General features: G+C 52.8%; 1 protein-coding gene across 1 annotated transcript; it reads left to right on the top strand.

Moving 5' to 3' along the window:
* The first annotated feature begins 29 nt into the window (after window positions 1–29).
* On the top strand, window positions 30–27,965 carry PLXNB1 (plexin B1). Its single transcript, XM_079155428.1, has 38 exons — window positions 30–480; window positions 4,146–4,198; window positions 4,836–5,948; window positions 6,741–6,923; window positions 7,247–7,375; window positions 7,501–7,601; window positions 7,882–8,014; window positions 8,301–8,457; window positions 8,764–8,872; window positions 8,948–9,056; window positions 9,466–10,119; window positions 10,301–10,423; window positions 10,614–10,736; window positions 11,101–11,194; window positions 11,282–11,454; window positions 11,622–11,773; window positions 13,288–13,393; window positions 13,548–13,684; window positions 13,965–14,138; window positions 14,559–14,730; window positions 14,888–15,130; window positions 15,800–15,976; window positions 16,054–16,202; window positions 16,662–16,762; window positions 16,857–17,074; window positions 17,201–17,379; window positions 17,527–17,593; window positions 17,826–17,972; window positions 18,851–19,019; window positions 19,276–19,379; window positions 19,454–19,538; window positions 19,753–19,925; window positions 20,051–20,211; window positions 20,300–20,447; window positions 22,420–22,484; window positions 22,625–22,700; window positions 23,654–23,728; window positions 24,904–27,965. Exons 3-38 carry the CDS (start codon window positions 4,842–4,844, stop codon window positions 25,006–25,008), a joined length of 6,378 nt encoding a protein of 2,125 aa, XP_079011554.1. The 5' UTR covers window positions 30–480; window positions 4,146–4,198; window positions 4,836–4,841; the 3' UTR covers window positions 25,009–27,965.

Below are 27,965 nucleotides of genomic sequence, written 5' to 3'. Positions count from 1 at the left end.
TTTCACTCCCCAACACCTGCCACCACCCCGGCGGTCCGCGTTGCCATGGTTACCGCCACCGGGCAGCATTATCCAGTTGCTGGAAACCGTCCCCCCACCTCGTATCGGTGGACAAACGCGGAGCCCGGGGGACCAGAATGCGGGGTCCCGGGCGGTTCAGGGCCGCGCGTCCCGCTCTCCCGGCTGCTTCCGGCCTGGCCCTGGCGGCGGGCGGGGGGAGGGCGGCTCGGCGGGCAAGAGGGGGAAGGAGCGGAGCCCGGCCCGGCCGACGCGGCTTTGTCTCCTTTGTTCCCAGCGGTGGCAGCGCCGCGGCGGGAGGGGCGGGCAGCGGGCGCAGTTTTCCGCCCCTCGGTCTCCGGGTAACAGCTGCGGCTCCGCCAGACCCACCTCCCCGGGGGAGGCCGCCGAGCGCAGATCCTAAGCGAGTCCGGAGCGGCCAGCACCCGTCTCAGCGCGCTCATCCCGCGGGCTGGCGGGGTGGTGAGTGCGGGGCTCGGGCGGGGGCAGTGGGACTGGGACGAGACCGTGTCTCCCGAGGTGGCATGGCCTCAGGCCTCGATCCCGTAGAGCAGGGGCTGCCCTAATGAGTGGTGGGCGACTTCGATCCTGAGAGTTGAAACTACACTTCTGAGCGCGAAAGCAAACTCTGGCGGCTCCGCCTGTTACGCGATTGGGAGACAGAGGAGGTGGAGCTGCTCCTCCGCGCCCCCTCCTCGCCCCGCCACCACCGCCACCACCGCCGCGGTACTGACCGGCCAGCCCCTTCCCCGCCCTTCCAGGACTACTGGTGGGGTCCTTTCCTTGCCGCAGAGTGAGGGAGGAGGGTTGGTGAAGAGTCGAATGAGAAGGTCGAGGCTTTCCCACAGGAGTAGCAGCCCTTTGAGGTTGCGACTGACAAAGGCGGACCACGAGTCTCCCGACACCCAGAGGGGAACCCCCTCTCCACACTCCACACTCAAATTCAACGGATGATTGATGAGCGCCTTGGGTCATCGCGGGTGGCTGGTAAATGGTGGCTCCCTTCACCTCACTCAGCACCCAGAATAGAGTGAGCAGTGTGCACCAATGTCAATGAGTCTTACCCCTTTGGTGGACCATGGGAGTGGGGCAGGAGGGTGGAAAGGGAATGCAAGTTTTCCACTAACTCTCAGACAAGGTAAATGTACAGGTGTGGAAGGGCCATTTTGTGACCACTTTGATTGGTGAGAACTGCTGCAGGAGGGTCTGGTGGTGCTTGCTCTTTGTAAACTTTGCAGGCAGTCTTGGGCCCTGCTGAAGAGATTCAGAGAGAGATGGGCCCAGAAGAGGCCTGCCAGACAGGCCTGGGCACAGGCAGTTAGGGTTTGGCTGTGAGCCTGGACAGGGCCTGAGATGTGGGGAGTAGGCAGGAGATCGTGGCCTGTGCAAGTTGGGGACACGAGGTTTGGCTCAAATCAACCTTCTCAGTCTGCTCTTGCCTGGTTGTTAATGAAAGTGGGACCAATGCCTTGCCCTGTAAAAGGCCAACTTGGCTTTGAGAGGGGTGTGTAAGGCTTCCATTTCTCCCAGGGATAGGGTCTCTTTGGCTGAGAAATGGGGGTTCATTCTCCATGCAGTGAACCCCTGCTCTGTGCTAATGTCTGTGCTAGTTGCTGGGGACTCCAAATCAGAAGCTATATTCCCTGCCTTTAAGGAGCTTCAGGTCCAATGTGGAATGATATAATGGGGAGAAGTGGTCTTCTTGGGTGGTGCAACTAATGCCAGGCACACACTACCATTTTTACTGCTCAGAGGACTGCTCTCATTCTGTCATTTGGAAATCAGAGTCTCAGAGCCCATTAGGCAGAGCACTGTACACTAGGCTGGTGACTGGGTGTGTCTATTCTATCTGCCACACAGGCCTCAACCTCCTCAGGAGCCTGGGAGAACTGGGAAGGCTCCCCAGGGAGGTGATGGCTGGGTGTGGGAGTTAATGAGGTAGAAAGCGAGTGGGAATTCCAGGCAGTGGGAACAGCCCTTGTGACAACAGGGAGAAGCGGAATAGCCTGCAGTTCAGACTGGAACGAAGAGCATGTGTGGGGGAGGATGTGGACTCAAGGGGTTTGACCTTTATCCCTCTCTCTCTAAGGTGCCCCAAAAGCTCTAGAGAGAGAGATGCACTCCATTTCTGCTCAAAGAAAATCCTGTGAGGTTGGGGGTAGATTAGAGGGGCTACTCTGTGCCTTGTGGCAGAGGTTAAGTAAAATATGTGTGCCTAACATGGAGGAGAAAATGTCACTGCCCTTTGTCTTCCTCCTGCCCATGGTACATGGGGAAGCAGTGCAAGGCCTTGTTTCATGGGAAAACTGTGATTGATTAAGCCTGACATAGTTCCCTGTAGTGAGTGGGTCAGCCTTTGACTTTCTGTGTTCCCTGGCCAGAATCTCTTCTGTTCCCATGCATTTCTTCCTGTGTGCCCCTCAGCTCAGTTGTGATTTCACATTTGGGGAGTGTTTTTTTTTTTTTTTTTTTAACTGCCCCTTGAGGCCTGGAGAACTTTGGCATGCAGTAGTCTCTAAGCAAATATTTGCCAGCAAATGAAACAGTGAATGTCAGTCTAACTATAGGACCCTATGCCCAGGGCACATCCCTGGCATGAGGTGGTAGGAGGAATGGGTAGTAGCCAAGTGCAGGAGGTGGCCTCTGACTATCCTTAGGTGGATTTTCCTCCCAGAAGGAGAAACTTTGTCTCCCCATCCTGAGGAAACAAGGTGGGGGGGTTCCTGGGCAGCCTGGCCTTGCCACAATCTTGAGCTTCTGGCTGGGTTCGAGACTTTCCCTGCCGCCTCCTTCCCCCCACCCCATGGGTGGCAAACAGAGGCAGCCTTGTTCCCGCTCCCATAGAGCTGCCCTGTTCTCTGCACACTAAAAATGGAAACCCCCAAGCTATTTTGGGAGCAGTGCCCAGCCAGGCTGTGGCCACAGTGTCCCTGCTCCCACCAGGCTGCTAGACCCTCCTCTGAGCCTTGTGCCCAGCCCTGCTTACACAGGGGCAGCCACAGAGCACCTTGCTGAGGCCACTGATGGGATGAGTTGACCTGGGCCAAGGGATGTGAGAACCCTTGGGACATTCTGCACAGAAAGCTTGGCAGCTGGGTGGTGGGAGGGGCTGGGCAACATGGTCTGAGCAAAGACAAGTGAGAGGTGTCTCCCAGTTTGAGATGCATGCTTGATGTTCTTAACTGGGGACCACTGGGGTCTGGGAAAGCTGATGTTGCCGTGGTTTCTTGGTTCTGGGACTTAGGAGCCCTAGCTGGAGGGTAAGAAGAGCAGGTACCCATAGTTTGGGGAGGCCCAGGGATGGACCTTCGGATGGACTGGGGGTCGGGGGACACAGACATGATGACTTTCTCAGGGTACCCCCCACTCATCCACACCCTGGGCCCTGGCTCTGCTCTGATCTTGTATGTGTGATTGTCTAAATGTGGGTAGTGTTATGTATGTCTCTGGTGGGTGGGTATGATGCGTGCCTGTACAGAATATGCAGTGTGTTTGTATGTGTAGGTATTGTCTCTGTATGGATGTGTCTATGTGGTGATGAACATGGGGTGTGCCTGTGTTTTTGTGTGTGTCTGTGTGTACACATCATATCAGCATGTGTGTGTACTTATGTACAAGCACCCATATGTTTGTTTGGGTATATGCACATAGGCTGGATGGTGTGCATGCATCGATATGTACAAATGTGTATCGGCCAATGTATTGGTGCTTGTTGGGGTTGGGGCTTTTGGCCGGTGTGGAGGGTGTACAGTGGGTTGCCTCTATAGGGAAGAGTTTGGGTAGAGGACAGGATAGTAGACAGTGCTGAGAGGAAGAGAACTGAGAGGCAGAGGGCCATGTTGGGGGCCTGATTGGGCCCTGCCAGCCATGGGGCTCCTTACTAACTGACCTTTCCCAGGCCCCTCGGTGCCTGGCTTTGCTGCCCTCCCCCTCCTCATGTGGGCTCTGAGGAGGCGTCCTCTATGGAATGTGTTTGGTGGCTGAGGGCCAGGCTGGGCCTGGCTGCACAGGCAGGCTGGGCAATGGGGAGGGGGTAGTTTTGTGCTTCCTCCACAGTGGGGAGCCCAGGGTTCCCAAATACCTGCAGCCTAGCCCCCAAATTCATATTTTGCTTTTTTCCTGGCTAGGTCACTCCTGCTCAGGTCATGCTGTTGTCTCCTGATCCAGCTGGCCCTACCAGGTGAGCCTAACCTCACTCTTAGGCATCTGGGAGCAGTGTTCCTCCCACCTCTGCTCAGGGCTCTCGGAGGTGGGGCGCAGCCTTTCACCCTCCACCCCTCTCAGCCTGGACCTCCTCCCTCCCTCTGGCCTGTTAGTTCTATGGTTATCACCCTTCTGGTTTCCTGGCCAGAAAGGCCCTTCACCCAGTTCTTGCTTTACTCAGACATGCTAGTGGCCCCTGAGTCTTCCCTCCTCCCTCTGCCCAGGAAACCAACATCCATGCAGAGGGGGCCTCTCAAGGTTCTTGGCCTCTTCCTTTTCCTCACTTGCTTTCCTATTTCTTCTAGGCCCTGCTGTCTTTGATTCATGTGGTGGCACAGCACAGTAGGGAGTGAGGGTAGAGTTGGGTGGATGTAGGACTCTAGAGAGCATAGTGCCTACAGAGAAGGGAGGGTGTTGAAGTTCCCAGGGATAAATGTTATCTGTTTCTTCCCCAGATAGTATGTGGTCCTGTGGTCGTCCTTGACCACAGTGCTTATCTAAGCCTAATCCTCCTCTGCTTACCCTCAGGTTAGGAGGCAATGCCTATCCCTTATCAATGACGTTAGGGTGCTCTGCTGGCCACATGAATCCCACTCAGCCTTTCTTCCTGACAGGTGACCATGCCTACCCTTGGCCCAGCTCTTCTCCAGACACTCTGGGCTGGGTGGGTCCTCACCCTCCAGCCCTCTCCACCAGCTGTTTTCACTGCCAATGGCACACATCTGCAACACCTGGTGAGGGATCCCACATCAGGCACCCTCTATCTAGGGGCCACCAACTTCCTGTTTCAACTGAGCCCTGAACTACAGCTGGAGGCCACAGTGTCTACAGGTCCTGTGCTAGATAGCAGGGATTGCCTGCCGCCTGTGATGTCTGATGAGTGCCCCCAGGCCCAGCCTACCAACAACTCCAACCAGTTGCTCCTGGTGAGCCCAGGAGCCCTGGTGGTGTGCGGGAGTGTGCACCAGGGGGTCTGTGAGCAGCGGAGCCTAGGACAGCTTGGGCAATTGCTGCTGCGGCCAGAGCGGCCTGGGGACACCCAATATGTGGCCGCCAACGACCCCGCAGTCAGCACAGTGGGGCTGGTGGCCCAGGGGTTAGCAGGGGAGCCCCTCTTGTTTGTAGGGCGGGGATACACTAGCAGGGGTGTGGGGGGTGGTATCCCCCCTATCACAACCCGGGCCTTGCGACCACCAGACCTCCAAGCTGCCTTCTCCTATGAAGAGACAGCCAAGCTGGCAGTGGGCCGCCTCTCTGAGTATAGCCACCACTTTGTGAGTGCCTTTGCCCATGGAGCCAATGCCTACTTTCTATTCCTGCGACGGGACCTGCAGGCTCAGTCTAGAGCTTTCCGAGCCTATGTGTCTCGAGTGTGCCTCTGGGACCAGCACTATTACTCCTATGTAGAGTTGCCTCTGGCTTGCCAGGGTGGCCACTATGGGCTGATCCAGGCTGCGGCTGTGGCTGTATCCCAGGAGGTGGCTCGTGGGGAGGTGCTCTTTGCAGCCTTCTCCTCAGCGGCTCCCCCCACTGTGGGCCGTCCCCCATCTGCGGCTACTGGGGCATCTGGAGCCTCTGCACTCTGTGCCTTCCCTCTGGATGAGGTGGACCGGCTTGCTAATCATACACGAGATGCTTGCTATACTCGGAAGGGCCGTGCTGAGGATGGGACTGAGGTGGCCTACATTGAGTATGATGTCAATTCCTGCTGTGACCAACTGCCAGTGGTGAGTTCCAGCATGGCCTGGCCTTTGCCTTTCTCCAAGGCCACTGGCCAGGCATTTGCAGCCAAGAAGCTACCCAAGGAACCTGAAAGGAAACTAGTAGTAGTAAGGTGAGGAATGATCAGGTCAGCAAGTACTAGGTACTTCCTTTGGGCCTAGGTGATGAAGGGGCATTTCAACACAGCAGTGCATTCAGGGTGGCAGAGAGTAGAATAGGGATGTCTTGGACCAGAGTGTTGAAGAAGTAGCATTGTGAAGGTGGACTGAGATTCTAGGATAAGAGCAGAAATGTTGAAATGTGACATATTGTTTTAGGTTCTGGAGCAAGTGAGGAAGGGGAGGTTGGGACTTGTGTGGCTATAGCCTCAGAATGGATACAGAAGGGAAGAAACTACTTACAACGAGACTGAGTCAGTGAGAAATGCAGAGGGCTAAAGCCAGTGGTCTGGGAGGCGAGGAGGTTAGCTATGAGAGCTTTAGGAAGTGGCTCAAGAGAAGGCAGAGCACAGAGATCAGAGGAAGTGGCTCCCAGGTCATGGATGGGAGAAGATGGTGCTGCAGGCATGGGTGGGGAACAAAAGAGGGGAAGGAGCCACTGGTAACTGTCCATGGCAATCATAGATTAAGTGCATGGAGTTTGGCTAAGGATGTGGTTGTGGCAGATGCTGCCCAGGCTAGGGTTATCAGGGAGGTCTGGCAGAGAGAGACTAGGGGCTGGGAAGAGGTTGTCCAGGAAGGATGGGATGGGAATTTTATCTAGTGAGGGACTTAACCAATGCTTCTTGTTGCCTGCAGGACACCCCAGATGCTTATCCCTGTGGCTCAGATCACACACCCAGCCCTATGGCCAGCCATGTCCCTTTGGAATCCACACCAATTCTAGAGTTGCCGGGGGTTCAGTTAACAGCTGTGGCAGTCACTGTAGAGGATGGACACACCATTGCCTTCTTGGGTGACAGTCAAGGACAGCTGCACAGGGTGAGTGCACAGGAAGTACCAGGTCCTGTTCCGGGATCTAGAGAGTACAGGCTGCTAGGGACTCAGCCTAGGTGGAGGTATCCCTATGTCCTCTGAGGCCTGAGATGTGTGATCTGTGATAGCCCAACCAGATTTGTGCTCCTCTTCCTAGGACTGGATAGGTTTATCTATAACTCTCTTCTACCTACTCTGGGACTGCTTGCAATGACCTGGGACTGCCCAGAGGGAAGTTTTATCTGTAAATTGCTTAAATTGTGAATTGGAGAAGGCCTTGAGTCTGAGGCCATGGAATTGGTGCCAGACTCTGTGGTCTCTGATCTCAGGTCTACTTGGGCCCGGAGAGTGATGGACACCGATACTCCATACAGAGCATTCAGCAGGGGTCTGCAGTGAGCAGAGACCTCACCTTTGATGGGACTTTTGAGCACCTGTATGTTATGACCCAGACTACAGTGAGTTCCAGGCATGAGCCAGGGCATGATTGCTGGGAGAGTCTTCTGGTTGGAGTTGGGGATCCACATGTGGGTGAGCCAGTGGTGTTTGGATTGCTGGCCTCAGGTCCTCTTTGCTGTCACAGCTTGCGAAGGTTCCTGTGGCTTCCTGTGCTCAGCACCTGGACTGTGCATCTTGCCTTGCTCACAGGGACCCATACTGTGGGTGGTGTGTGCTCCTTGGCAGGTTAGTGTTCTACCAGTTCCTGATGCCTCCTGACCCAGCCTCATGCCTGAAGTCCTACTGTGTAATTGTCTCATTCAGGATTCTTGACCCTTGACCCTTAACTCTCACCTCTGATTCTGGACACCCCAATCATCCACCCTGTCTGTGCATCACAGGATCCTGGTGTTATCTGCCACTCAGAGGGTCCGTCCAGGGGCTCAGGATTGCAGTTGTCCCTGCCCTATGAACTCCCAGCAGGCCCTTAAGAGTCACATATTAGGGACTGGTCATTCTCTCTCAGGTGTAGTCGCCATTCAGAGTGCTCAAGGGGCCAGGGGCCAGAGCAGTGGCTATGGAGCTTCCAGCCTGAGCTGGGCTGTTTGCGAGTGGCAGCCATGAGTCCTGCCAACATCAGCCGAGAGGAGAGGAGGGAGGTGAGTGAGCAGAGTAGGTAGGGCCCCAGAAGGGAGGGCTCTGGGGATGGGTCCAGACTTTCAATTTTGATGTTAGATGTACCAAATACCACATGGCCTTACACAGTCACTCCTTTTGGGGGCCTCAATTTCTCCATCTGTTATCGACCCAGTCAGAAGGTGTTTGTGAGATTTTGGAGTGGAGGCTACTGGTGCCTGCCCACACTGGGTACCCTGTAAATGAGTCCTGATCTACTGCCTAAGCCATAGTGGGGTGCTGAAAGTGTATGCTGGACTTTCTTGGCAGGTTTTCCTGTCGGTGCCAAACCTGCCACCCCTATGGCCCGGGGAGTCATATTCTTGCCACTTTGGGGAGCATCAGAGTCCTGCTCTGCTGACTGGTTCTGGTGTGATGTGCCCTTCCCCAGACCCTAGTGAAGCCCCAGTGCTGCAGAAAGGAGCCGGTGGGTGAGAGAAGCTGTTAACCCCTGGGGAACCCTACCTTACTCCTTTTTGTTCCAAGGGATGTGGTCAGGGTAAGGTGTGAATCCAGTCATAAGAATCTTGAATTGTTGCTTTTCTATGAGTTCCTCACTGATTCCCAAAACCCTAGAATGTCTATTTTGTGTCCTGTAGACTGTCTTCCCTGATCTGGTTTTCTCTACCCATCCAGTGTGGTAGCACCACCTCTGTGAGGTCTCAGCATGTCAGCTTTAGGTCTGAGTGCTGCTCCCCACTCCTTAGTCCTGGGCCTCTCTCCCACTTTGCAGACCATGTCTCCGTGAGTGTAGAGCTCAGATTTGGCACCGTGGTAATCACCAAAGCTTCCCTCTCCTTCTATGACTGTATGGCAGTCACTGAGCTCCGCCCATCTGCACAGTGAGTTCCTCACCCTGTCCCCCAGATCTGAACTCCCCTGTGGCGATCTCTGCCCCATGGTTGTGCTCTGTGCAGGTGCCAGGCTTGTGTGAGCAGCCACTGGGGGTGTAACTGGTGTGTCTGGCAGCACCTGTGCACACACAAGGCCTCGTGTGATGCTGGGCCTATGGTGATGAGCAAACAGGTGAGTGGGACCCCAGGATGGACCACATAGGGGTTTTGGGTCCCAGTGTGAGGGTTTTCTGATGGCCCGGGGTCTGTGTGTCTGCCTGCCCATGTGAGGCTGTGTCCTGAACGCCCAACCTGCTGTGTGTGATGGACTCACTAGAGAATGGCTGCTGATCCGTCCAGCCTGTTTCAGGAGAGGACGTTTGTAGCTGAGAGGCGAGAGGTGTGGCCTTTGTGCCCCACCTCAGCACAGACACCCCTGGAGCCTGCCCTCTGTGTTTCTCCTTTGGAGAATTAATGGGCTGTTTTTGTTTCTCTTTTCCTTGGTCTCCTTTCCTCTTAACATACCCTTTGCCTGCCTGCCTCCTGATCCTGCACCTGCCTGCTGAGCGGCCCTTCCTGTCTTTCTCTGCCTCCCCCTTCAGAGCCCACTTCTCTCCCTAGTCCCTCCTGTAAGAGATGTACCCACCCCTGTCCCACCCACAGCCCCTATATCCATAGTCACTCCTGTTCCTGACACTTTTCCTGTGGACCCAGGAGCCACAGACTCAGATGTCCCGATTGGGGCCAGACCCTTGGGGCCATGGGCAGGTCCTGGTCCCTTACCTTCCACCACCTCTATAGAATCACCTCTCCATGAGAAGCCCTTCCTTCCCAACCTCCCCACCATACCTGGAACCACTGTTCCTGCCCTCACTAACTTGGGACCTGCGGCCACACCTGAGGACCTCTCAGCCTCCCACCCATCACCCTCAGATGCAGCAGCAGTGCCCCCTGCAGAGCCTGGCCCTGAGACCCTTCCCTCCACGGTGGTCCTGGATCAGCCCCCTGGCACTGTGCCTGCCACCACTTTCCCAGGGGCCACTGGCTCCACGAAGCCCGCTCTGGACTGGCTCATGAGAGAAGGTGGCGAGCTGCCCGAGGCCGACGAGTGGACAGGGGGTGACGCGCCCGCCTTCTCCACTTCCACCCTCCTCTCAGGTGATGGAGACTCAGCAGAGCACGAGGGCCCTCCTGCCCCCCTCATCCTCCTGTCCAGCCTCGACTACCAGTACGACACCCCCGGGCTCTGGGAGCTGGTGAGGTCCAGCCCAGGAAGGAGGCCTCGGGAGGGGATCGGGGAAATGCAGCCCCTCGCTTGCCTTGTGATTCTCTCAGTGGAAGGGCAGGGGCAGGGTCTTGCTCTTGAAGTCCAGCAAGACAGAGGCCTGAGGTGGGCAGTATAGGGTCCATAGATTGCTTTACTCTTGGTGCCTGCAGGGAGAGATGAATTGGGGGGCAAGCTCCTGCCCGTGTGTAGAGAGTGTTCAGGGCTCCACTTTGATGCCTGTCCACGTGGAACGAGAAATTCAACTGCAAGGCAGGAATCTGCGCCTTTTCCAGGTGTGTGTGTCCTGCTTGCAGCTGTCCTTGCAGCCTCCTTGACTGTTGACAAACTACACAAGCCCTGGGGAGCAGAAAGTGGGCATGGCCCTGTGTCCCAATCACAACCCAGAAGCTGTCCTGGGGAATCTATGTGACTCACAGGACCTGCTCCCCAAACTGCCTCAACAACTGTGTTCTCTGCCCCCAGGACAGCCCCGGAGACAATGAGTGTGTGTTGGAGCTGGAGGGCCTTGAAGTGGTGGTTGAGGCCCGGATTGAGTGTGCACCGCCTCCAGATACCTGGTGCCATGTCACATGCCAGCATCACCAGGTGCAAATCACAGGAACCTGGATGGGCAAGGGTGCACTGGCCATAAGCTGGCTGCATCATGCTTGTCCCAGTTCCAGTTTTGACCCTGGAAAACAGATGGGTACCCCATCTCTGACCTCTGACTCAGTGTCACATGGGGTCTTTGCATCCAGCCTGACCTCTAAATAGAGATCCCAGAAAGTCTTTCCATTCCAGTTCTGCCTCTAATCTCCAACCATTTCACTCTGTGGGGCCTCTACACCCCAATTCTGATCTCTGACCCTGTGTTACCATAACTAGTCATTTTAGTCCTTTCTCTGAGCACCTCTTCCCCAGGCCTGGTGTCTTCCCAACCCCAGACCTGACCACACTCTTGCTTTTTCAGTTTAGCTATGAGGCTCTGCAGCCAGAGCTCCAGGTGGGGCTGTTTCTGCGCCGGGCTGGCCGCCTACGTGTGGACAGTGCTGATGGGCTGCATGGTGAGCTACCCAGTGGTCATGGGGGTGGGCTGGTAGTAGTAGGGCTTTTCCAGGCCTGCCTCTCACATTTGTCTCTGCTCCTTCCAGTGATACTATATAACTGTTCCGTGGGCCACGGGGACTGCAGCCGCTGCCAAACTGCCATGCCCCAATATGGTTGTGTGTGGTGTGAGGGGGAGTATCCACGTTGTGTGGCCCAGGAGGCCTGTGGAAAGACTGAGGCTGTGGCCACCCAGTGCCCTGCACCTCTCATCCACTCTGTATGTTGAAATGCTGGCACTTCCCTTCCTCAGTGCTGTCTTTGGTGGGAGGGTAGTACCTGTGCCATGGATTCAGGCAACCCAAAGGTGGGAGGCTGGGGCTGCCACTCCAGACTGCCAGAATCTACACAGGTGGGTAGAGGTGAGCAGTCCTTGTCTTGGAACAGGTGGAGCCACTGACTGGACCTATAGACGGAGGCACCCGTGTCACCATCAGGGGCTCCAACCTGGGCCAACATGTACAGGATGTATTGGGCATGGTCACGGTGGCTGGAGTGCTCTGTGCTGTGGATGCCCAGGAGTATGAGGTTTCTAGTAGGTGAGTTTGACTGGACTCAACATGGGAGGGGCTCGATGGCTGACTTTTTTACTCAGGGTTTACCACCTGCTACTCATCTGCTTTCCTTCTCCCTGTTTCCTTGATTCTGGTTCTAATGCCTTGGTGCTAAGGTTGCCACTGAGGCACTGAAGTACCCATCTTGGCATTCTGCACATACCTACAGGTCAGGGTTCTTTCAGGTCCTGTCTGGGGCAGAGCTGACTGGTGACTGCATCTTGGCTCTGCTTAGGTCTTCTTATCTGACTTCCTGAGTTGTAGTGATATAGATGTGGTAGCAGGGTTGCCATATCCCAATAGCTGGGCTCAGGGGCTAGCCTTCTCACCAGCTGTCCTTACTCAAGTACTAGCCTTGCTGGGCTTTCAGGGGGTGCACTTGTGGCACACCTGTAGAATGCCAGGCTTCTCTGTCCAGCCTCTGGAAACCCCTGCCACATCCCCAGGGCTCATGGCTTTCTGAGGTTCTAGTCATGGTAACCTGGTCAGTGGTTGCAGCGTTCCAAGGTGCATATGTGGGACATCAAGGCAGTGGCCACAATTAGTGGGACCCAAACCTGATTGAATATCAGGGTGACCTAGAGAGAGAATAGTTTCCTAATTCTACTCTCAGAGATGTGGATTCAGAAGGCCTTTGGTGAGGCCCCACAATCTGTATTTTATTATTGATTGACTAATTGTGGTGCTTAGGATTGAATCTAGGGTCTTATGCATGCTAGGCAAATGACACAATCTGTATTTTAAACAAGGAACTACTTCAAAAGAGCATGGAGTTTTCTCTAAAATGTGTTATGACTGAGAACCTAAGGAGACTTTCCAGACTGTTAATGATTCCAGAACTATAAGACTTACATAGTTTACAAAGTAATTTATAAGGTGTTTAAAATATATTCTGACTGGTGCCTCCCCTGGGCAGTTCACACTTTACTGGTTCTGTTTTCACCAAGTGTTTGCAGTGACTGTGACAATGGTATGGAATAGAGCCACTGAGACTTAACATTCTGGAAATTAATTTTCCTCAACTTCTGTTTTCTGACTGACAACCAGCATTTTCTTAGGCTGTTCACTTTTACCCTCAGATCTGACTAGAGGCTCTCAGATTTTTTTCAAGAAGAGATCAAGTTTTTACCATTTTGTGGGTGGGTGCTGTGCATGTGGGGTTGGTGGAAGACAGGGTGGCTGGCTCAGCCACCCCTCTACCACCAGCCTTACAGGGCTCCTTTGTAAATGTATGCCATAACAGAGGGATAAATTCCTCCTTGTTGGGGGCCTCTGGGGTTGCACTTGAAAGGTTAAACCACAAATATTAATTCTTAGATGCTAAGGCCTGCTGATGTGCCTTAAGGAGTTCCTTCCAAAACAAGAGAGGATCCCGATCTGTTTTATGGAGGATGGGGAAGGGAAAGACATTTGGCAGTGGTGGGGAGAGGGACTACTGGGTTTCTCTGAGGTGGGTCTTAGATATAGTTTCACACTTCTTGCCTGCTCTGTACCCACAGTCTTGTGTGCATCACTGGGGCCAGTGGAGAGGAGGTGGCTGGTGCTGCTGCAGTGGAAGTGCCAGGAAGAGGGCGTAGCATCTCTGAGCTCAACTTTGCCTACCAGGTGCCAGACTGCTGAGCTCCCTGCAAGCTGCCAATTGACTAGTCCCTTTGGCAGCCCCTCTGGTTTTGCCTTCATATGGCTCCTCACCCCAGGGCTGTCTTGTGCAACTCAGGCTCCCTTTGTTTTCTATCTCTCCCTGTCCTCCTTTGTATAGGACCCAAAGGTGCATTCCATCTTCCCAGCCCGTGGCCCCAGAGCTGGGGGCACCCGCCTCACCCTGCATGGTTCCAGGCTACTGACTGGGAGGCTAGAGGACATCCGAGTGATGGTCGGAGACCAGCTTTGTCACTTGTGAGGGCTGTTTCCTCATCCTTCAAAATTCCATGTGCTCCAGGGAGAGGATGGAAGGGGGTGGGACGCTGGGGAACACAGAAATGGGGAGAGGGCCAAATTCACCCCATGAGAAAGTGATCAGGCCCTCCCAAAGCTGGGGCTGTGGTGGGAGTACAGTCTTCAGGGCCACCTGGTGGAGATGGCAGTAAGCAAGAGAGAAAAGGGAGCCGAGGCCTGAGTGGGTCCCAAGTTCCTCTCTCCCAACTGACCTGTCCTCTGCTTTCACACTCCTCCCCAGGCTGGAGCAGCAGTCAGAGCAGCTGCAGTGTGAGACCAGCCCACACGCCATACCTGCTACGCTTCCTGTAACCGTGTGGTTTGGGACCACTGAGCGGAGACTTCAGCATGGCCAGTTCAAATACACATCAGATCCCAATATCACCTCTGCTGGCCCCACCAAGAGTTTTCTCAGGTGTGGGACCAAGGGCATGATTGCATGACCAGTGAGCTTTTGTCACTCCCTATGTGGGTATAGGGCTTTGTGTGGGGGCCCTTGAATCCCGTGCATAGGGAATCCTGTGTGGCTTGGGTTGGGCTGAGCTAGCTGGGACTGACTTTCATTTAAATCCTCATCCACAGCCAGTCGGTGGTACACACCTGTAATCCCAGCAGCTAGGGAGGCTAAGGCAGGAGGAACTTGTGTTCAAAGCCAGCCTCAGCAACTTAGTGAGGCCCTAAGCAACTTAGTGAGACCTTGTCTCAAAATAAAAAATAAAAAGGGCTGGGGATGTAGCCCAGTGGTAAAGTGCCCCTGAGTTCAATCCCCAGTACCAAAAAAATAAGAAAAGATTCTGATTCATATGTCATGAGTGGCTCATGATCTCTATTTCAGTGGAGGACGTGAGATATGGGTCCGTGGCCAGAATCTGGATGTGGTGCAGACACCAAGAATCCGAGTAACTGTGGCTCCAGGAGTGCTGCGGCCCAGTCAGGAGCATGGACGGAGGCGCCGTGTGGTCCTGGAGACAGCGTGTTCCTCTGGAACCTCCTGTGGCAGTCATCGTGTAGGACACCCTTGGCCTTCCCTGCTGGCCCTGGGCTGGCTACCACTCTCCCCTTTCCCCACATCACACCCTGTGGGCAGCCATAGGTGGCTAGTACCAGCTCAGCCCCCTTCCTATGTGGCTCCTCAGTTGACCCTCCCTTGTCTTTTTCTACCAGTTTGAAGAGCCATGTTATGTGAACTCCTCCCAGCTCATCTTGTGCCGCACACCTGCCCTCCCAGGCCTGCCTGAGGACCCCTGGGTCCGGGTAGAATTTGTCCTCGACAACCTGGTCTTTGACTTTGCAACACTGAGCCCCACACCCTTCTCCTATGAGGCTGATCCCACTCTGCAGCCCCTCAACCCTGAGGACCCCACCATGCCATTCCGGCACAAACCTGGAAGTGTGTTCTCTGTGGAGGTACAGCTCCTTCTTGAGCTTGGCAGGACCCAAAAAACCCACCCTTTGCAGTGGAGAAGCCAGGACAGTGGAGCAAGGGCTAGGGGACTTATGGGGTGGGGGAACCCTAACTCTTGGTAGGGGTTTAACTAGTGGCCTGGGTCCCAACATTTCATGGTGGGTGTCTTCATGACAATCAGTAAATGACTTGGCACACACAGTAGCTGGGCAGTGTGCTACATAGCAGGTAACTGGGCTAATACCTACATGGCAGCCTGGATTACATAGATAACACTAGGTACATGTTCTGACATGCATGGTGGGCAGTAGATAGGCACTGAGGCCACAGGTAGACAATCCATCACCCACCTAGGGAACCTTCAGACAGTGGGGGCTCTGGATTTGTTAGTTAATTGGACAGGATTCTGTAGGCAGTTTTAGGTTCTCCAAATTTTTAGCTTTGTAGAAAAAGTAGGGAGGGAAAGAAAAGGGTCATGAAGAGCAGCCTGAATGACATCTCCATGACCATCAGCTCTATCTACGGGGGAGTAGTGCTAAAGGACTGTTAGCCCTGCACCTTGGGTGGGTCTCAGAACCATCCTTCCCATATAGGGGGGGATAGGATCTAAATTGCCACCAGCTTTCTTGGGGAGGTGTTCTAAGTGACAGATCAGTCACCCCATGTTCCAGGGGGAGAATCTGGACCTTGCAATATCCAAGGAGGAGGTGGTGGCCATGATAGGAGATGGCCCCTGTGTGGTGAAGACACTGACCCGGCACCATCTGTACTGTGAGCCCCCTGTGGAGCAGCCTCTGCCATGGCACCATGCCCTACGGGAGGCACCTGATGCTTTGCCTGAGTTCACGGTCAGTGGGCAGGTCCCAGACAGGACTGGGCATCAGGGATGTGCTAAACCTTCCCTCACAGGTGACTCCCCACATAGGTGCAGATGGGGAACTTGCACTTCTCCCTGGGTCATGTACAGTATGACGGCGAGAGCCCTGTGGCTTTTCCTGTGGCAGCCCAGGTGGGCTTGGGGGTGGGTGCTACTCTTCTGGCTCTGGGTGTCATCATCATTGTCCTCATGTACAGGTGGGTGTAACCAGGTATGGCTGGGCTGGTCTGGGGCAGGAAGTGGGATGTGGCAGGATGGGGAAGGGGCAGATCACACCAGGGTTCAGCAAAGGACCAGAGTAAATATTTTAGACTTTGTAGGATGGATATCTCTTGCAATCAACCACCCAACTCTAATCAGGCACAAGAACAGCCATGGGCAGTATGTAAACACATAAATGTGACTGTATTCTAACAAACCTCTATTTGTAAAAATAGGTCACAGGCCAAATTTGGTGGTGGTGTTGTTTGCTGATCCCTAGGCTCAACTACACTGAGCTAGATGGGGCATGGATGGGTGTGGCTTGCTGGGATAGGGCAGGCTGAATTGTTTTGGCCAGGCCTTGTCATCCCTGGGTTAGACTGTGCTGGACAAGGTCAGGGTGTGCTTGTGCTTTCGCCTCCTGGCTGTCCCTTCCTGATCTTGGTGCTAAGCAGGAGGAAGAGCAAGCAGGCCCTGAGGGACTATAAGAAGGTTCAGATCCAGTTGGAGAATCTGGAGAGCAGTGTGCGGGACCGCTGCAAGAAGGAGTTCACAGGTGAGGCCCAAGAAATGGCTCTGGCCTCCAGAGTTCTTCCCAAGTCCATTCCTGTCACACAGGATTGGCACCCAACCTGGCTTCTGCTCAACAGACCTCATGACAGAGATGACCGATCTCACCAGTGACCTTCTTGGAAGTGGCATCCCCTTCCTTGACTATAAGGTGTATGCTGAGAGGGTCTTCTTCCCTGGGCACCGGGAGTCGCCTTTGCATCGGGACCTTGGTGTTCCTGAGAGCAGGCGACCCACTGTGGAACAGGGCCTGGGTCAGCTCTCCAACTTGCTCAACAGCAAGCTTTTCCTTACCAAGGTGCTTTCCCACCTCCAGCTGAACCCTTCCTACCCCATCTTACCCCTAACTGGACTCTCATGGTCTGGTCCTTCTCCATTCTAGCATTTCTGATTCCCTCCCCCATCTATCCTTTCCCTGGTCCAGTTCATTCATACACTGGAGAGTCAGCGTACCTTCTCTGCTCGGGACCGTGCCTATGTGGCATCTCTGCTCACTGTGGCCCTGCATGGGAAGCTTGAGTACTTTACTGACATCCTTCGCACCTTGCTTAGTGACCTGGTAGCCCAGTATGTGGCCAAGAACCCCAAGCTGATGCTGCGCAGGTCTGTGAGGTTGTTGCAAGTGGGTGGGTAGTGGACAGTTGGAGGCAGGAGCTGAGGCAGAGCCTTCGGTCCTGCTTGGGGCTTACAGAATAGAGAACCCTGCATCCCACCTGCTGACCCTGGCCTTCCCATTTCCTGTCATCCCAGGACAGAAACTGTGGTGGAGAAGCTGCTCACCAACTGGATGTCCATCTGTCTCTATACCTTTGTGAGGGTGAGGGAGACAGAGGCTGCTAAAACATCTATTCAGAGGGGGTTGAGCCCTTTTAATCACTAACCCTATAACCCCCATGCAACTTAGCCTGCATACTTGTGTCAAAGCAGAGACCCTGCCTAGCATGTCCTCAGTCACCGTCAGCTTGCATCCTGTCCCCTTCCCCAGTGTATACCCTATAGCATATACCTCTGCTACCTGCCTGGGTCCCTAACTGCCAACACTCTCCCAGGATTCAGTTGGGGAGCCTCTGTACATGCTCTTTCGAGGGATTAAGCATCAAGTGGACAAGGGGCCAGTGGACAGCGTGACTGGCAAAGCTAAATACACTCTGAACGACAACCGCCTACTCAGAGAGGATGTGGAGTACCGTCCCCTGGTGAGGGTGTGCATGTGTGTGGTCTGCTGTATCAATCCTCAGTTAAGGTACTAGCTTCTAGTGTCCGTACCTAAATGGAGAGCCAGGCTGATCTCTGGCTGCATGCTGGAGAGAGGCCTTTGCTTATTTATTTTTGATGCTGAGGATCAAACCCAGAGTCTCATATATGCTAGGTAAGCATTCTGTCACTCAGATGAACCTCCAGCCTAAGTGAGGCCTTTAGACAATCTTAACAGTTTAGAGGGTTGAGGGCCATACCTTGAGAGTACCTCAGAGGGTCCCCAGACTTGGGATTGGTACCAGAGTGGATATAACCAGGGTCTGAAAGGAGTCTGCTCTGCCCTGGACTGTGGACCTGTATTGTGACAGGACCTGAGTATCTTTCTGACCACCCTACCAGGGATGTGGCCTTGTCTACCAGCCAGGAGCCTGACCTACATGTCTTTCCTCTGGGTTTGCTTTCCTTTAGTTCCACATGAGGGTTTCCTTTGAGGAGGTCCCATCCAGGCTCCATTAAACCTGCTCCTTTGTCAGGTTGTGCAGGGAATCCTGGCTTATGCAGGCTTTCCTCAGGCACCTCAACCTGACCAGCTCAGCCAGGCACCTGGGAACCTGAGTGAAGAGGGGTTTGTGCTCACTCAGGTGTTCTGCCATTTATCTCATAGATGTTTAGAAGCACACTGTCCTGTGTGCTGGGGTCAATGAATGTAGGAAGCTCCTGTTCCTGGGGGAGGCAGACAGGTGATGAGACAAGAATTTGGGACTGCTTGGGGGTTAGAGACTGTGGCTTTCTCGTGGTTTGTCTCTGACCTTGGCTTTGAGTCTTGGTCATCCTAAATGTCACACAAATCTTGATGGTTCTCATGTGCCCGGCTTAGACCTTGAATGCACTGTTGGCTGTGGGACCTGGGGCAGGAGAGGCCCAGGGTGTGCCCGTGAAGGTCCTGGATTGTGATACCATCTCCCAAGCCAAGGAGAAGATGCTGGACCAGCTTTATAAAGGCGTGCCTCTTGCCCAACGACCAGACCCTCGCACCCTGGATGTTGGTGAGTGTGGGGAGGGTACCTAAGACAGTGCTGGGCCTGGGATGGTCCAGGACTAGCCCTTCAGGGATATCTTATCACCCAGTGGGTAATATTGGACAACCTCTCATGTGGTGAGGCCCTTGTTGGTTTTTGGAGAGTTTGTGAGGGGGGGTTGCCCCCGATGAAGGGGTATTGTTCTTCTGTTAGGACAAGATGGGTTCCATTGTGACAACGGGATCCTAGAAGCCCTGGCCCAAGTCCCATTTTATACTTACAGAATGGCGATCTGGGGTGGCTGGACACCTCATCCTTTCTGATGAGGATGTCACTTCTGAGGTCCAGGGTCTGTGGAGGCGCCTGAACACCCTGCAGCATTATAAGGTAGGAGGGTGGGAGCTGGAGAAGGGGTACAATGGGGTGGAGGTGGTAGAGGGTTCACCAACTGTGGTCAGCAGGTTCCAGATGGAGCAACTGTGGCCCTTGTTCCCTGCCTCACCAAACATATACTCAGGGAAAACCAGGATTATGTCCCTGGAGAACGTGAGTACCTGATCCCCAGTCATCTACACTAACTTACACTTTGCCCAGACCTGAGTAATGGGGAACAGTTCTTTGGACCTCAGGGTGGGCTTGTGCCTACTTTCCAAGAAGCCTCAGCCAGGTGCCTCCACTCCTGGGAAGGAACCTGGAGGACCCTGGAGGCCCAGGAGGTGGCACCTGGTGTAGAGTGATAAGCTATGAGGTCTTGGCACAGGGACTCCAATGCTGGAGGATGTAGATGAGGGGGGCATCCGGCCCTGGCACCTGGTGAAGCCGAGTGAGGAACCAGAGCCGCCCAGGCCTCGGAGGGGCAGCCTTCGGGGCGGAGAGCGTGAGCGAGCCAAGGCCATCCCTGAGATCTACCTGACTCGCCTGTTATCCATGAAGGTGGGACCAGGGACAAGACAAGCAGTGGGGTCTGGTCTGTGGGAGAAAGTGGCTACTTATGGGATCGGGCTGGTGCTGAAGTCCCACTGCTGACCACACCTGTCTGCTTTCCCCTCTTACTGCAGGGCACCCTGCAGAAGTTTGTGGATGACCTGTTCCAGGTGATTCTCAGTACCAGCCGCCCTGTGCCTCTTGCTGTGAAGTACTTCTTTGACCTGCTGGATGAGCAGGCCCAGCAGCACGGCATCTCTGACCAAGATACCATCCATATCTGGAAGACCAACAGGTGGGCAGGGGCAGGGCTTAGGGCATGTGTGGGCTCTTCCCTCCTGCCTCCCCCAAATGCTCATCAGCCATGTCTGCCCCACTCACAGCCTGCCACTGAGGTTCTGGATCAATATAATCAAAAACCCACAGTTTGTGTTCGATGTGCAGACGTCCGATAACATGGATGCAGTGCTCCTTGTCATTGCACAGACCTTCATGGATGCCTGCACCCTGGCTGACCACAAACTGGGCCGGGTGAGCAGGCTGGGCTGGATACAACAGGAAGCAGGTGGGGGCAGGGGTGGCATGGGCTGGGGGTGAGTAGTGCTGGGTGTGTACACATTTTTCAGGTTCTCCTGAAAGTTTCAAGGAAGAAGGTTATGGAAGGCCACTGACCTAAGGCATTCCCTGTCCAGGCTTTGTTTCAAGAGCTTCCTGGAAGGTGGCAATTGGTTAATCTTAAGGGATGAGCAAGAGTAGGGGGCACTGTGTGCCAATTCACAATATTAAGATGTAAACAGAAGGTGCAACCTGGAAGGCTGTGGGAGCAGGCTAGGGCCACTTGATTCAGGCTCACCTTGAGGGCAATGGGAAGATACAGAAGGCCTGGGCATGGTATGATCAGACCTGATGAGAATTTGGTAGAGCATCCTGGCAGCTGAGCAGTGGGTAGACTAGAACCTGGGGGTCCAGAGGAAGCTGGGCTGTTCTTTGAACAAGCAGTGGTCAGATTCAAGTGAGCAAAAGGGTACAGGATAGACAGAAACTGTGAGTCAGATGTGGGGGATATGGAAGGACAGATACACATGGTCCCTGGGCCTCTGGCTATGGTGAGCTCAAAGTTGGAGGCAGTAAGCCTGTGGTGTTTGTGGGTCCACCAGGTGGTTTTCAGTGGAGACATGGATTCTCTGATCTCAGTGCAACTCTGGGCTGCCTGGTGGATTTGGTTCCTTAGGGTGGTGGAGGTGTCTGTCTGCTAGTGGTGTAGAAGGGAGGATGGTCCAGGAAAGACAGATTTGAGGATTGGGTTCATGAGGACATCTGGGAAGCATAGAGAAGTGGTCTCTGGTAGCACCAAGTTTGGGAGTATGTAGTCAAAGCCGGAGTTCCATCATATATGGGGTTCCCAGTGTGTCACTCAGGCACCCATTAGGCAGGGTCTTTATGGCTTTGCAGGTCCATGAATGGAGCTTTGCCTAACTCAGACCTCTGGGCTATGGTTGGCCTCTGGTCTCTTAAGAGACATACTTCTAAATATTGATGAAGAAGCAATATTGATGAAAGTTCCACTTTGTAGTGCTGTCTTTTGGAAGCCATTTTGTTCCACATGTTTTCATCATTCTGCCTATGATGAACTGAAAATTACAAGGCCACACCAGGACTCATGGGTCACCTCCAGGGGTGGATTCTGTGTGGTGATTTTTTTGTTTGTTTGTTTGTTTTTTGGTGTTTTTGTTTGTTTTGTTTGTTTTGTTTTTTGTTTTTTTTGCTAGGTCTTTCTACTGCCTCCTCTTCCCTGCACAATAGCAAATGGTTCCTGGGTAGCTTAGAAATAGTCCAAGCCAGGAATACCAAGCTGTGGAGAGTTGAGGAGAAAGCATACATCCTGACTCAGGCTGAGGCAGGACCTGGGCCTGTTCTCATGGGGGCAGTACCCTGCAAAGATCTTTCTCTCTTTCTTGGAAGTTTTAGCATGAAGCAGAAGTCCTGAGAGCAGAAGTCTGCGGTCCAGAGGTCATGGCTGCCAGGACTTGAACCCAGTTTGGTGGTACAGGCTCTGTCTGAGTGTGAGAGAATTGTGGTCTTTGACTTAAGAGACCTGCTTCATATCCTAGCTGAGTGAGGTGGTCTGGGGCAATTTATATGATTTTCGGGGTCACAATTCGCTGATTTTTAAAATGATTACTTGAGGAGTGAACACCATACATCCACTCTGCATTCTGACTCCAGATGGAGGCTTTGTCTCAGAATAACAAGGGAGGAGCCTGAGCCAAGGACCTCAGCAACTGAATGTTGAGGCAGGGAGGGAGCAGAGGAGGATCCTGCAGAAGAAAGTGGGCTAGGGTCACCAATCATGCTGGTTTGCTGGTGATTGACGGATTCCTGGGATATGGGACTTTTAGTTTTAAAACTGAAGCACTGCTTGAAAACCCCAGGGAGTCGATCACCCTAACAGAGGCTATCATCCTTCTTTCCATCTTCAATACTCTCCTGCTGGTGATGCTAGGACTCCCCCATCAACAAACTTCTGTATGCTCGTGATATTCCCCGTTACAAAGGCATGGTGGAAAGGTACCAGGGATGGGAGTGAGTCTGGAAAGGGTGTTGGTGGGTGGGCGTACACATAGCTGAGGTCTTGGGGTGGGACCTGGTGGGGACTGTGGGGAGTGGGCTTGTTTACCAAACAGCGGCTGTATCCGGTTTTCTGGCAGGTACTATGCAGACATCAGACAGAACGTCCCAGCCAGTGATCAAGAGATGAACTCTGTCTTGGCTGAGCTGTCCCGGGTAAGGTCTGCCTCTGCTTTTTGGGTCAGGTACAAGCCTCCTGCCATGACGATCCTGCCCTCCTCATACTGCTCCTTGGCAGGGAAGCCCTTGGGACCTTAGCAGCCCTGTGAGTTGGTTGAGGCATGATATACACCATCAGCATAAATGTAGAATGTTCCAGTTGCTAATGCAAGATGTCAGAGCTCCCGGTATCTCATCACAGAGCAAGCAGGGGTCTTATCCTGGCAGCTTCCACCTAATCTGACTCAACCAGGTGTTTGGATGCCTGTAGCCCTTGTTGGCATCTATGGAATGCTTGGGATCAACTTTCGGCCTGTTAGTGTTGGCCTGCCCGCATCTTCCCACTGTTCTCCTAGCCTTTGTGGTATAGATGTGCCCCTTCCTACTCCTCAGACAGTTTCAGGGAATGTGAACTTCAGGAATTTATGAACAGTTTCTGAAATGATGATGTTGATGACAACCACAATACTAACATCATCTGTACTTTGGGGTGTTGCCTTATTTTATTTGATCCCAACACCAGTGTCCTAGTTAAGAGGTTGAGGCTCAGAGGTGTCCTTATGAAAAAACTTTAGTAAATCCTTGAGTGAGATCAGAGCAGAATTACACTGGGCTTATAGCCTGCATGTGGCATTGGTTCTGCCTAGCCCTGTAGTGCCCTGGGAAGGTGGGAGTCCAAGTTACAGCCTTGACAGGGAGAAAGGCAGGGTCTCTGAAGAAACTGCAGAATGGTGACTCTTTCTACTAAGAAGGCTCCTGTCCTCAGTTAGGCATGCCTAGCCTGGAGTCCCTGATCTGTGATGGGACTCTACTTCCCACTATAGGGCCTGTCTCTTGCTCTACCTCTTAGGCTCCTGTCTCTCTTCTCACCCTCCCCTGGAGTTCTGAGCCTGCTCCCATGGCTGGCCAGACCCCTCATCTCTCTTACTTCTCATCTGCCTTCTTTCTAGAACTACTCTGGTGACCTCGGGGCACGAGTAGCCCTTCATGAACTCTACAAGTATATCAACAAATACTATGACCAGGTGGGCAGACCCTGGGCCCTGACTGGGAGGCTGACCTCAAGGTAGCCCCTGGGGAGACTAAGGGGACAGATGTGAGGAGGTCTGGCTCTGTGATTCAGGGTGGTGACTGGGGGGGGTCTGGGCTTCCTCAAGCACAGAATAGGGAAGGAACCGGGTCTTTTATTGGTTTGGAAATTGTCCTTTAGGCCTGCTTCTTGGTGTTGGCTCTGCTCTTCCCAACTTCCCATCCCAGCTCCTTAGCAGGCCTCCCAGGCATGGTGGTAGAGATTGGGGGTGGCTGGGGAATCTAGGACCATTCAACTGGGCCACGCTTTCACTCAGTCCTTACTAGATTCTGAGGTAGGCAGCATGTTGGGCATGGTGTCACCTTTGTGGGTTCAGACCTGGCTGGGCTTCATAAACCATGAGAGAGGAGGGTCCAGGCACAGGATGAGGATGGTAAGGGTACAACAGTCAGTAAGGGGGTTTTCTGGGGGACCCCTTGGCTGGGCCTGTTACACTGAGTGCTCACCCGTCAACCTATGAGTGCCTGATGAAATCATCTACTCACATGTCTGTGTGGCACTAGTGACGTGGCTGTTGCTATTCAGTGTTGAACCTACCTTGTAGCCCACAGCCTGGTGGACAGCAGTCATTTAACAATGATTGGATCCACAAATGTGAAGTCCAGGCAGCCTTGCTTAGCATGGTGTGGGCCAAGGCAGCTGGCATGTGGGGTATGATATGATGTAGTAGTTCCCATATGGAGACACTGTTGCCCTCCTGTTCCCTTTTTTTCTTTTCTTTTTTTGTACCAGAGGTTCAACCCAAGGGCGTTTAACAACTGAGCCACATCCCCAGACCTTTTTCTTCTTTATTTTGAGACAGGGTCTCACTAGATTGCTTACATTTTCACTAAATTGTCACTGGGTGAGGTCTATGTTTTTTAACCACAAATGCTAGGTAACTGAATAAAGTCTATCATTCCCTATCTCATTAATCCTTAAAACTCCATGGTGACTTTACTCTATTATCCCTCTCTCCAGCGAGATTCTGAGGTCACACAGGAAGTCAGACAGTTCACTGGATATCTCAGGCTCTTACCCTCATCTGTGTTTCTTTGGAGACCTGTTGATATCTACAGTGAATGTGTGGGCCACAGGTCTCCCCTAATGGCGTTGGTGTCTGCATTTCAGATCATCACTGCCCTGGAGGAGGATGGCACGGCCCAGAAAATGCAACTGGGCTATCGGCTCCAGCAGATTGCAGCTGCTGTGGAAAACAAGGTCACAGATCTCTAGGAACCAAGGGAGCCCTGGCCTGCTGTTGCCTCAGCCCTGCCTGGACAGTCCTGGAACCTTAAGGAGAGATCACCTTCTTAGATGCCTATAGTGACTGATAAGCAGGTTTAGTGGAAGGTGGCTCCTAGTCTTCTGGTGGCTCTGGCCTCAGCCCTGCTAGACCCACTTGTAGACCTGGGACCTCGAAGCTCATGAGGTGGTGCCTGGCTTGCTCCCTGAGCTCAGTAGCCCTGTGTGCTACTTCTGTGTGACACCAGCCTGCTTGGATTTGGGACTAAGGGTTTCCTGAGCGGAAGGGCCTCCAGACCCCTGGGGAGACAGACTGTACTATTCCTGAGCACTGGCCTTTGTCCCAACAGGATTCAGAGACTTTCTGTTCTCCATCACCCCTGACCTCGGTTTAGCTTCCTCTGTCCTTGTTGCTGCTGTCACATCCAAGGTCTCTGAGATAAATGCCTTTCCTAGGCCACTGCAAACTGACCCCTCAGCATGGCTGGCTGCCTCAGGGCCATCCTATCTTCCAGGCAGCCAGTAGTGAGGGGTATCTACTGAGGGGGTCTTGGGGAGAAGGGTGGCCCACTGACTCAGCACTTCATTAAAGGATAACACTGAGTAGACTCTGATGTGTGGGCTTATCCAGCCCCTCCCACAGTATGAGGGTGGCAGCTGTGCCTGGCAGGCACAGGGGTATGTATGTTAGCAGGTGGACTCTACCCTGGAAGGGTCTTGGGGTCCCTACTAATGACCCCAGATTGCATATCTGGCTGGTTGTCCTTGGCTCTTGGGACCAAAGCTTCTGCGAAGGGAGAACTCTATCTAGGACCAGGTTGGGGGAGGCCTGTGACCTGAGGTGGAAGGGTCCACCATCTCTTCAACTTAAGTTTTATAACTTCTGTACTCATGTTCCATTTATTTTGAAAGGAATTGGGAAAGGATGGCATTATTACAGGTGACTCCAGGCAGCATGGGTCTTGAGGGCCCTTTTCTGTGGTCCCATTTCTGGACCTTTGGTTTCCAAGTCAAGGCATCTTAGGGCAAGAACTCAACCCAATTGCCTACCTCCATGAAGAACAGCTTGGGTGGTTTTACCTGATATATAGCAGCAGGTGATCTTTGAGACTGTCCTAGTGGGGTCTTACATTGCTATCTGGGTCAGTAGTACTGGTGTTGATGGTCCTGTGACTGAGACTTCCCTCAGCAGACCAGTCCCTCACTGAATAAAGGTGGAATTGGGGCCCTTCATCTCTGAGGTCCTCAGAGGGTACACCACTCCTTTGGGTTTTTGCTTACTCCTTATAACCCTGGAACCCTCAGCCTCCCCTTGGGGTCTTCCTTAAGGGTTTGAAGAGGCAGGCTGATATAATTCCAGGAGTCCTTTTGCTGCCTCTCTTTGGTGCCCAAAGCCATCTGTAAAGTTCTTGTCTTTAAGGCAACAGGACCCACATTGGTCTTGTCCATGCCAGGGATAGTCATAGCTGCTGTTCTGTTAGCTCTAATGTCTCTCCTGCATTTCTGCCAGATGTGGGTCAGACCACAGTCAGACACATTAGTAGTCAGGGGTCATCATTTGGGAGCATGTGAACTTTAGTTCTTCAAGTGGGTACCACAGCCAGGTTTTTATAGTCACCCAGAATGGTTCCTATGCTCCCCCAGTAATTGCAATGGTAACTATGGAGCTGACAGTTTCAGAGAGCAGAGTGGATGGAGAATGCAGTTTGGGGTGGACTTAAGGCAGGCACAGAGAAGGAGGCAGCCTTTGTCAACACCACAAAGACCACAAAGTCAAGCCTTCATTCCATACACAGGCCTATGCAAGTTTTAGAGGCCTTTAACTGGAGATGAGGGCTTCCAGGAGAGGAAGGCCAAGTATCTGCATACCTGGGCACATGTACATGGGAGGGGTGAATATTGAACATGCTCTGAGTCACTCAGTTTTGTGGCTCACCTTTACAAAATGTTTGTTTTGTGGTGCCGGGAATCAAATACATGGCCTCCTGTGTGCTAGGTAAGCACTCTTAACACTGAGCTACATCCCCAGCCGAGAACATTGTTGTAATAAAAGATGTATAAAGAAAAAAAATTCCTACCACAATAAGATAGAAAACTCTTCCAGTCTTCACTCAAACACCATGGCTCACAATGGAGTTGCCATCACTGACAGGACTTCATGATTGTTCACTTGGGTCCAGTCCACAATTTCAATGTAGAATGTAATTTGGTTTTATCAGTCTTTTTCTTACCAAGATTGCAAAGGTGTGCTCTCATTACTGTTTTCTACAAGCCTGTTAGCATAAAAAGCACCTTTTTTCTCAATATCACAATATCATAAATTCTTAGGGAATTTATGGAGCTACTTGCTTTATTAAAATAGCTTTCACTAATTAAAATATTGGCATAATTGTCCAAATGGTTAGAAGATCCAGGAGGTCTGTTTTTATTTTTTGATATTGAAAGAACCATGTGCTAGTCAATGTAATAACTGAATTTGTGCTGATACATTTTGGAATCTCTTTTTAAAAATTGTTCTATTTAGTTATACATGACAGCAGAATGCATTCTGATCCATTGTACACAAATGGAGTGCAGTTTTCATTTCTCTGGTTGTACACGATGTAGAGTCACACCATTCCTGTAATCATACATGTACACAAGGTACATTTTGGAATCTCTTGAAAGACACTTGGAGCCTTGGGAATAGGCAGAACGGGCAGAAGTACCCTGACTTCTACTAGCCAATGCCAATAGGTGGTTTTCACTGTGCTGGGGGCCACAGAGTAAGCCTGGCTGTCCAGGTTTTTCTGCTGGACACCAACGCCTACTGATGTTTTTGCTTCACCTGCTAGGCTCTTGTAGGATAAAACTTGGAAGAAAAACATACCTCCAACACCACTGAGATCAGCTGACTGGCAATGGTTCATGAATCAAAGTATTCAGTCCTAATAAAGGATGATGGTTTA

The sequence above is a fragment of the Sciurus vulgaris genome (assembly GCF_902686455.1).
Source record: "Sciurus vulgaris genome assembly, chromosome: 10".
NCBI lineage: Eukaryota > Metazoa > Chordata > Mammalia > Rodentia > Sciuridae > Sciurus > Sciurus vulgaris.
The sequence above is the reverse complement of the archived record's forward strand: the minus strand, read 5'-3'. Positions and strand labels throughout refer to the sequence as shown.